The sequence below is a fragment of the Nilaparvata lugens genome, chromosome 11 (genome assembly GCF_014356525.2).
Source record: "Nilaparvata lugens isolate BPH chromosome 11, ASM1435652v1, whole genome shotgun sequence".
Classification (NCBI taxonomy): domain Eukaryota; kingdom Metazoa; phylum Arthropoda; class Insecta; order Hemiptera; family Delphacidae; genus Nilaparvata; species Nilaparvata lugens.
Genome location: NC_052514.1, coordinates 45376375 through 45387288, shown reverse-complemented (window position 1 = coordinate 45387288; position 10914 = coordinate 45376375). Strand labels below are relative to the sequence as shown.

At 30.1% G+C, this 10914-nt stretch overlaps 2 protein-coding genes across 2 annotated transcripts in view; one reads left to right on the top strand and one right to left on the bottom strand.

The window, feature by feature from the left end:
• The first annotated feature begins 1458 nt into the window (after positions 1-1458).
• On the top strand, positions 1459-9216 carry LOC120353719 (putative uncharacterized protein DDB_G0286901). The gene is made up of 2 exons (XM_039438541.1): positions 1459-8464; positions 8925-9216. Exon 1 carries the CDS (start codon positions 1495-1497, stop codon positions 3223-3225), a length of 1731 nt encoding a protein of 576 aa, XP_039294475.1. The 5' UTR covers positions 1459-1494; the 3' UTR covers positions 3226-8464; positions 8925-9216.
• The window catches only part of LOC120353494 (neuropeptide SIFamide receptor-like), a 62681-nt gene continuing 56983 nt past the window's right edge, over positions 5217-10914 (bottom strand). Inside the window, exon 4 of the mRNA XM_039437324.1 lies at positions 5217-5302. Coding sequence (XP_039293258.1) covers positions 5217-5302 — 86 coding nt within the window. The remainder of the gene's footprint in view (positions 5303-10914) is intronic.

Below are 10914 nucleotides of genomic sequence, written 5' to 3'. Positions count from 1 at the left end.
AAAGTAATCATGTCCGAAAATTTAATTGAGTATTCATTCTAGCTGGCCTAAGTTATGGCAATTTATTTATATTTGTTGAAAACCTCATTCATCACATATGTATCCATAGTAATTTCTACAATTTCCGCTGTACAGGTAAAGCATTATTTATTTATATACTTTACTTATTGTTTTATAAGTCAAGTCTGATCAGATTATAATTAATCCCAGCTTTCCTTAAATTTGTTTTTCAGCTCTAATTCTCGTAATTCAAAATGTTGGAAATATTTCTATGCAAGTTTATATAATAGTAAAATTAAATTAATAAATAAATAAATATCAAATTATCTTTGTCACGCTGGTCAAATAAATAAATAAATAATTAAATAAAATTGTAAAGCCTTATTCAAGTTATAATTTTTCTTTTTAAAAAAATCTCTTTTGGAAGCTTCACTTCGAGTATCTTGAATTATTTATCTTTAAACTATTATTGATGAATTTATTAAAGATCTTGTGTATTGTTGATTTTGTTAAGAAGAGCAAATTCTGTATTATTGATCTCTCCTTTAGTATTACAGTATTTATATATATTCTTTTCGTTTCTCTATTATTTAGCGGTCATAGACTCATAGACTCGTAGACTCGTAGACTCGTAGTATCACAGGATGTCTTAGTTATGGCCATGGAAGCTGAATCCTTGCTGACCAACTCATCACAAGGAAACCAATATTTCCAGAAAAGATCTAAATTCGCCGTAAAAAGGATACTTCAAGAACTTCTTGTGCAGTGAAAAATTAATAAGTGAAAAATTTGAATAAAGTGTACGGAGGCCTCCTCACTTCAATACACCAGGTATTTACGAAACAACCAATATTAATTTATGGAAAATTCACAGGCAACTACTTCGCAAAAATAAATGGGACAGGATAATAAATAAATTTGTAATTACTTGATTTAAATTTTGTTTATTTTTTGGAAATTCTATTTATTTGATCTATTATGTATATTAAATTGCAAACATGATTACAATCTTATTGTTGATTATTGAATATGCCTAACAATCATCAATGACAAGTAATGAATGGGGTAAATCTTGAATTGTTGAGCTGTCATATCATTCAATTATAAATGTTGCTACTTAGAAGGGGTTGGAAATTAAATAAATGGAATATTTTAGTTAATATATTGAACTATATATTCAATTTATTGATTTAAATATTCGGAGGATTATTTCCTTCCCCATCTCAAAGATTAATTTCAACTGCGGTAAACTGAGGTAACATTTCAACTGCGCCTTACTCTGCGAGGTTTGCTTGCAAACTCTTTCATTGATTTATCAATAATATTGAATGATGTGTGACGGTCTCGGCTGTTCTTATCCTTTCTTCTTTCATTGATGGTGGGGAGGATTCAGGTTAAAATTAAAATACAAAATCAAATATTATTCATCATAAATGATCTCGAATTATAAGTATTATATAATCATATTAATAATTTATTTAAGAAAATGATAATATGGGTTCACCGAATAAAGTAGCATCTATGGAATCTAAAATAATTAATTATTGGGATGTTAAAAAATCAGTTGAAGAGTGCTTCAATTTCAATTTGATTCCTATTAGAAAATTCAATCCTAATTTTGTTACTAAAGAGAATTTACTTTTCGAACTTGAAACATTGGGAGTACCTACAGATACAGTTATTGACAATGATGTAGACACTTTAAGGGGAAAGTATCGAGCATTAGTTAGCAATCCAGACCCAAAAATTGCACGAATTATTTACGATGATGAGTCTAGTAAAATTGCTATAAAAAAAATCCTTGATTTATTGACAGGGGAAGATGAATACTTGGAGAGAATTCTTTCTATGAGTATTCCTGATAAAAAGGTAAACATTCATAAAGCGTTATCCATTTTTCTACATATTCTCAATCGAATTGTTCAATTATTAACTTATGCTAAAGAAGCAAATGACCAAAATCTAATTAAGGGTATTGATGAGTCTATTGTATTAGCTCAGGCTACTTTTACTAAATTGATCGACTTGTGTGAATGCTTTAGTAGATCTAGTTCGCCTCATTTTGAAAAACAAAGCAGTCTTAGTACACCTGATTCAAAAATGAATAATCCCACACACGATTCGAATACTAAACTTCATACTAATACTGTAAATCGCTTTATTGCGCCAATTCCTAGTACAAGTAATATGGAACAAAATGTTACTCAGTATTCACAAACAAATGTTACCAATCCTGATATTCAAGTTACTGATTTTGAAAATATAAATAATAGTAATACTGTCTCTATGGTAGAACAGGTACATGCTACAATAAATGAAAACTTGGGTAGGACTGTATTCGGTAGTGATTTCAATACTAATAGGGTAAACCTTGCAGCCAACTTGTCTTCACCTTTATTTGGTAATTTGTATAATAAATTATCAAATCCTATCGAAGGTCTGATGAAGGAACTTCCGAATACTGACGGATTGAATGTTGATAGTTTGTTGAAATTCATTGAAATATGTTTGAAAATAAAAGAACGATCGAACTTATTAGATCAGCAACTTTTCCATATCATTCACTCTTCTGTTGTAGGGCCTCTCGCCGATCGATTGAATTTAGCTATGAGTACAAATAAGAGTTTTGATGAATTTCATAAGGATATTCTGCAACATTTTATTCCGTCTAGATTGATTTCAATCATTGAAAGAGACCACTATTATCGTTTACAAAGGGCTGGTGAACCCTTGTCTGCTTACATTGTGTCAATCAAAGACGCTAATAAACTACTAAGATTAGAAAAATCTGAGGAAGACGTAGTCAATAATATTTGCTCAGGGTTGAATCCAGAGGAAAGAAATAGACTAGTTTTCCAATCCAAACCAACTAGTTTTAATGACTTAACTTCCATCTCAGTAGTATCTCAAAATATTCAATATGGGGATTTAGAAAGAAATAAATACAATTTTAATACTAATAAAAATAATCAAAAATCTCCAATGAATGTTGAATTAGCTCAAAGACGTTGTTACAAATGCAACAAAGTAGGTCATCTAGCTCAGTCATGTAGATCCAACATGAATAATTCAAATTTCAGAGGTACAAGCAGTAATTCGAGAAATCATAATCAGAATCACCAAAGATCTAATAATAATTTCACTAGAGATCTATCTAAAATACGTTGCTTTAAATGTAATGAAAGTGGACATTATGCAAACTCTTGTGAAAATAAAAAAGCATGACTAGCTGGGAAACAGTATAAAAAGAAAATATACAGTAAAAGAAAATTTCAAAACACCAAATACAATCAAAAATTCAATAAAGAAAACGGAATTAATACCTTGAAATGTAGTGATACTTTTTCTAATGGTAAGAAGAAATCAATTCAATCAAAATATACTGACAAAAATCAGAAAATGAAAAATAAAATAAAAAGAAAAAAGCAAAAGAAATTTAATCAGTTAAAGACTAGAGCTTTGATTAATAAAATCACTCCTTTAATAGTATGTGAGTTAGGAAATAACTGTGTCAGTTCTATTGCATTGATTGATTCTGGTTCTGATTATAGTATCATTTCAAGGAAAGTTTTTACTGAAATATTACGGGATAATGGTAATCTGCTTATTCAAGAGGATATTCAGCATTGTGTTACTGCGAATAAAAGTAAATTACTGTTGAAAGAGTCAGTTCTATTAAAAATAAAAATTGAAAACTTCAGTTGGAAATTTCGTTTCTTTGTTCATGATGATTTGTCAATTCCTATTGTTTTAGGTTGTGATTTTATTCATTATTCCAAATTAGTTCCTGATTTATTCAATAATAGGTATTTCTTTGGATTTAAACCGCAATTCAATTTTCTTTTGAAAAAAATCACAGGTTGGAATTACTAAAGAAAATGAATAGAATTGGTACTGATGTGGAATTGGACGATTTAAGCTCTTCGCAGAAAGTAGAATTAAACAAAGTATTAAATCAATTTGATGATGTTCTTACCCATAAACTAGGTAAATCGAACGTAATAGAATATGAAATTCGTCTGATAGACAATCAGCCCGTAAGGAAAGCTCCTTATCAGTTAAATCCGATAAGAATGGAAATCTTAAATAAAAAATTCAAAAAATGTTAGATGATGGAATTATTGAGAAATCAACTTCTAATTATTCCAGCCCTTGTTTCTTAGTTCCTAAGAAAGATGGTGGCCATCGTGTGGTAGTAGATTATAGAGCATTAAATAAAAAAATTGCATTAGATGCTACACCTTTGCCAAACATTGAGAGTACATTCCATTGGTTTAACGGTGCTAAGTTCTTTACTGTTCTTGATCTTACTGAAAGCTATTATCAATTGAAATTATCTCCATCTTCTAAGCACTTGACTACTTTTGCAACTCCAACTCAAACTTACTGTTATACTCGTGTACCGTTTGGTTTATCAATAGGTGCTCAAGCCTTATCTACTGCTTTGAATATTTTATTTGAAGGGATTAAATTCAAATTTGTAATAAATTATTTGGATGATATTGTGATTTATTCTAAAGATTTTGAGTCACATCTTGAGCACATTAAGATAGTGTTGTCCAAACTTAAACAAGGTGGGTTTACTGTAAAAAGGAGAAAGCTAAATTTGCAAAAAAACAAATCTCCTTTCTAGGTAATTTAGTAAGTGAACATGGTATTACTATTGATCCAGCTCGGACAAATTCAATTCGTAATTACCCTAGACCAAAAAATGTCAAGGCTATCTCCAGATTCATAGGAATGGTAGGATATTTTCACAAATTCATTGAAAATTACGCTGAAATCGCCTCACCCCTCAACGAACTAAGAAAGAAGGATAAAAAATTTATTTGGGAAGATGTTCACGAGAAAGCTTTTCAGAAATTGAAAAATGCAATTATGAACCCTCCTGTCTTAATAACAGCTGATTTTAATAAACAGTTTGTGTTGCAAACTGATGGGAGCTCCTTATCAATTTCTGCGGTCCTTTCTCAATATGTTGATGGCATCCTAAAGCCTATTAGTTTTGCTTCCAAAAAGCTCACTCAACAAGAATGCAAATATTCTACATATGAGATCGAATGCTATGCAGCAATTTTTGGCATGGAAAGATTTAAACTGTACTTACAACACACTAAATTCTTGTTGTTAACAGATAATAGTGCCTTAGCATGGATTTTAAAACAAGACAAGCAAATTGGTAGACTTAGTCGTTGGATACTTAGGCTTTTATCATTTCAGTTCACAACACAGCATGTAGCGGGAAAAGATAATTGCATAGCTGATGCTTTATCCAGAATGTACCATGATGACAGTGAATTGCCTGAAATTGATGTCAAAGATGAACATATAGAAGTAGAAAATAGTCTAAACTTAATAAACTCACTAAAAATTACCGATTTTCCACTAGTATTCACTGACATAAAACAACACCAAGAGAATGATCCTATTTTAGCGGATATAATAGAAAAGATTAATAATAATATTGATCAGTTTCCTTATAGTTTGTCTAAAGGAGTATTAGTGATAAAACTAAGAAACCAGGAAAAACAAAAAATAGTCATACCCAAACTTCTTGTTCCTTTAATCTTCAAATATTATCATGAAAGTATGATTGGTGCTCATTTAGGTATTGCTAAAACTATTTCAAAAATTCAAGAGAATTTCCACTGGGTTGATTTGAGGAAAGATATAATTTATTTAGTTAATCTTGTACTCTTTGTGCAAAAAGTAAACCAGCTCAGGCTACCAATTACGGTTTTTTATCATCAAAAATACAGGAAAAACCTCTTGAGATGATACATATTGACTTAGTTGGTCCATTAGTACGCACATCACAGAATAACTGTTTTATTTTTAGTGCAATTGACGTTTTCAGTAAATTCTGTTGGTTAAAATGTTTGAGAAAAGCTAATTCTGAATCAGTAATTAGAGCATTGAAAGGTATTTTTGCGAATTTCTCTACTCCTAAACAAATTATTAGTGATAATGCATCAATTTTTAAATCAATCAAGTTTAAAAATTTCTGTTTTCAATTAGGAATTCGTCATAATACGACTTCACCTTTCTATCCTAAAGCAAACATAGTTGAAAGATTACATCGTAATTTGCGTAGCTCTCTCATTGCTTTTCATGCAAACTCACAGAATAAATGGGATGATACTGTAAATGATTGGTTAGCTTTAGCTTTTAATACTGCTGAACATGATAGCATTAAGTGCACCCCTTTTTCTCTGATGTTCCGTTATAAACCTAAAGAACCTCTTTTGAATATCTGGAATATTAATGAAATTTTACCTGATACTGCCGATGAGAACACTGTAGAAATTTGGCAAAAGGCTAAAGAGCAATTGATGAAAAGTCATAATTATAGAAAAACTCGCTATGATAGGAACCGTGTCCCTATTCCTTTTGCTATAGATGACCTTGTATGGGTCCGGACACATATTCTCAGTGATAAGGCCAACCAAATTTGTACAAAATTAAGCTTCCGGTATCGTGGCCCGCTAAAAATAAAAAGATGGTTATCTGATGTTACGGCTGAATTAGTTGACCCTATTACTAATCGCTTTGTTCAAAAGGCTCATGTCTCACAATTAAAGAAATATAATTCATAATTCCTTGTTTTGGATAACGTAGCCTGGTATTCATTCTTCCTTCTTATCTTTGAAGTAAAGGGTAACGGTTTCCGTCTCTGTTGTTTCTTACTGAGAGAACGGCTCATTGATACTTTCTTCTTTGGGTTATTTGTAGGAAACTCACTATTATTCTGTAACGTTTCACTTCTGGTTAAATTGTGTTGCCTTTGGTTTAGGTGTTTCTGAAGAGTAAATAGTTGTTTTCTTTGGTGAAGCGCGCCACCTATTGAAATTTTAACTTTACTCACTTATTTAATTTCTTTATGGAATTGTGTAAAATCTTGTACAAAAGAATCTATCTTAGCCTATAAATAGATAGAAATTTTATTGAGATCATATTATTAGATAGATTATTGAAATAGTTTATAGTTATAATTTTGCTTTAGTGTTAATGAATTTTGATGAATAGTGGTGAATAGCAGTGTTTCTATTTCATCAGATTGTTGTAAATAAAGTAAGGGAATAAAGTGAATCAAAAGAAGAGTTTTGATAAATGATAAAATACTTGAAAATGTATATTATTATCACCTTAATTGGGTAATAGAGTAGAAAAATATTGGTTTCTGTATGTAAATAATGTCAAGTGATTTATCTTTCAAATTTTATCAAGAGTGTATGAATTTTGTTAGAATAAAAAAAAAGGATCAAAGATATATATATAAAAAAAGGGGTAGGCAAATGATCATTAGAGATGGAATATATTCTTTGGGACTGAGAACTGATTAATTTTCTTTTGAAATCTGAGTGTGGACGCATGTTCAGATATTTCTTTGTTTGAAAGACTTCAAGTTTTTGTTGGGAGTGGCCAATCCCTGCATTAATTTGTGGTCTAGTTTCTTCTGTTGTTAGATTCTAATTTTTTTTTATTATTTCAATGGTTACTCAGCTATTGAGTAGGTTCCACCTCTGATCTTCATTGAATTTGTAATCAAGAGTTTTTATTTGATTTTTATTTGATGTTGAGTTTTGAATTAATAATTTTACAAATAGATGATTTATTTCTTGAATAATTCAACTCTAAGAGTGAATATTTCTCAACTCAAATTCTTATGAAGCATTCTTCTCTGATAAATTCTATATATATGTTAATTCAACTTAAAAATTATCTTAGCTAGCTCAAATTTTTTTTTTTAGAATGTAGCTTTCACACACTTGAGTGGAGGGAGTATGTAACAATTTTGGACGTGATTATTTTTATCTTGTTTTTCTGTTATTTCGGTTCTAAATTCGATTGTATTATCAGCTTGTTTTTCTCAGTGAGACAAAGATGCACTTATGGGATCGAACTGTACCCTTCGAATAATCTACTTTCTTGTTCTCTCCAGTTCTTTTTTGCTATTTTCTTTCTCCCTTTTTCTGTCCTTGTTGGTAGCTTTGAGTTTGCATTGCTCTTTCTCTCTAGTTTCTTTGTCTAATTTTGATAATTCCGTTTTGCTTACGTCACTGTCTTGTTTGCTACCCCGTCTTCAACGCTCGATGATCCAGTCTGTCTCTGAATTTCGTGAGTGGAGGTTGTAAATTTAACTTTTTCCTTTGATTCCATTTTTATTTAGCTTACGCTAAATTTTTCTATTTTGTACAATATGTAGTTGATCAGAGACAAATTTCATACATCACAAGTTGTGATATTATTATTATTTTCTTTATTTTTTTTTTATTTCCTTTTTAAATATGTAAATTTTCTTGTTTGTTATTTAAAAAAAAAAAAAAGAAAAGTAATCATGTCCGAAAATTTAATTGAGTATTCATTCTAGCTGGCCTAAGTTATGGCAATTTATTTATATTTGTTGAAAACCTCATTCATCACATATGTATCCATAGTAATTTCTACAATTTCCGCTGTACAGGTAAAGCATTATTTATTTATATACTTTACTTATTGTTTTATAAGTCAAGTCTGATCAGATTATAATTAATCCCAGCTTTCCTTAAATTTGTTTTTCAGCTCTAATTCTCGTAATTCAAAATGTTGGAAATATTTCTATGCAAGTTTATATATAATAGTAAAATTAAATTAATAAATAAATAAATATCAAATTATCTTTGTCACGCTGGTCAAATAAATAAATAAATAATTAAATAAAATTGTAAAGCCTTATTCAAGTTATAATTTTTCTTTTTAAAAAATCTCTTTTGGAAGCTTCACTTCGAGTATCTTGAATTATTTATCTTTAAACTATTATTGATGAATTTATTAAAGATCTTGTGTATTGTTGATTTTGTTAAGAAGAGCAAATTCTGTATTATTGATCTCTCCTTTAGTATTACAGTATTTATATATATTCTTTTCGTTTCTCTATTATTTAGCGGTCATAGACTCATAGACTCATAGACTCGTAGACTCGTAGTATCACAGGATGTCTTAGTTATGGCCATGGAAGCTGAATCCTTGCTGACCAACTCATCACAAGGAAACCAATATTTCCAGAAAAGATCTAAATTCGCCGTAAAAAGGATACTTCAAGAACTTCTTGTGCAGTGAAAAATTAATAAGTGAAAAATTTGAATAAAGTGTACGGAGGCCTCCTCACTTCAATACACCAGGTATTTACGAAACAACCAATATTAATTTATGGAAAATTCACAGGCAACTACTTCGCAAAAATAATGGGACAGGATAATAAATAAATTTGTAATTACTTGATTTAAATTTTGTCTATTTTTTGGAAATTCTATTTATTTGATCTATTATGTATATTAAATTGCAAACATGATTACAATCTTATTGTTGATTATTGAATATGCCTAACAATCATCAATGACAAGTAATGAATGGGGTAAATCTTGAATTGTTGAGCTGTCATATCATTCAATTATAAATGTTGCTACTTAGAAGGGGTTGGAAATTAAATAAATGGAATATTTTAGTTAATATATTGAACTATATATTCAATTTATTGATTTAAATATTCGGAGGATTATTTCCTTCCCCATCTCAAAGATTAATTTCAACTGCGGTAAACTGAGGTAACATTTCAACATGAATTGGCGGAGCTTTGGACTTATCAATGTCCATTCTTCGGTAGAGAAGCCAAGACATTATAAAGTAAGGAAAAGTGTATAAAAATGTTTGTACACAGCTAAAAATAATTTATTCATCCAAACTTTATAAAGGAGGGAATATTTGCTTATACGGGATAAAACCTACTCTAGAACATGGTACGCCATAGTGGAGTAGGTCAATTTCCATACAGAAAAAACTAAACAAGTAGAGGACACATTATAAGAATTTTTTGTAACTATCTATTGTATGTAATATTGTAATATATCTAATATTTTGTGTAATTGATGTTGTAGTTTTAGTTTTTTTTGGGAAATAAACATTCATTCATTCATTTATTCATAATAGACAAATTTTATTTTCGTAGACCAATATTGACAAAGTCATGGTGCCGGTTGCACAGAAGCCGGTTTATTTTAACCGTTATTAATTCCACAAGAATCAATCAGAGAAGTCGTCTTATTGAAAACGCCTTTTTTGATTGGCTCTCTTGAATTCAATCACGGTTAAAATTTAACCGGCTTTTGTGCAGCCGGTACTTAAACTTTCTCATCACAATCCAAAAATCTCTGTAGTGAGGTCCACGTTATAATGGCAGTGCAGAAAATTAGGGAAACAACGTTGCCGATCCTCTGTCTTGTCAATGCCTTCTATAGACAGTAGCTGATTCAGGTTTATTGATGTAATATTAACTGTTCATTCTAGTTTTAAATAATCAATTATTATAGTTTATTAAGCAAGAATTTATATTCTCCAATCATTTCATAATGAGTTTACATAATTAAGATGAAATATTTTGTTAATTAATTATGAATTCTACATTGTTAAAAGATGAACTGGCATTAGAGCAAAGCGAGAAAGAGATAGCGGTATATGCTTTGATGAATGATAGACAAGGATAGCAATACCATTGCTGATCAAACACCGCCATTATAGCGTGGACCTCACTATAGCTCCAAACTCTAATAAATAATATTAGTATCTTTGACAAGTTTGAAAACTTTTTATTCAATAACAGTTCTATCAATAAATGGAATACTACAGACTGAATATCCTCTCCTACTCCTCTTCCTCATATCCTCTCTCCTTCACCCCTCACCATTTCCTTGTCTATCTGCTTGTGTTATTGTGAAAGTTTTTCAAATTTGTTCGGCTTTTGGGAAAAGATAGGTTATTGACCTCTGAAGGCAGATTTTGTAAACAATATTATCAATGAGAGGGAGCTATCGCTATTAATCCACATGTAACTCTTCTCCTCATTCATCTTCTTTCTCGTTTTCTCTCTCTTCTCCTCGC

Excerpts from the sequence above, each read along its gene's own strand:
- LOC120353719 (XM_039438541.1), top strand. The coding sequence starts at position 1,495 with ATGGGTTCACCGAATAAAGTAGCATCTATGGAATCTAAAATAATTAAT.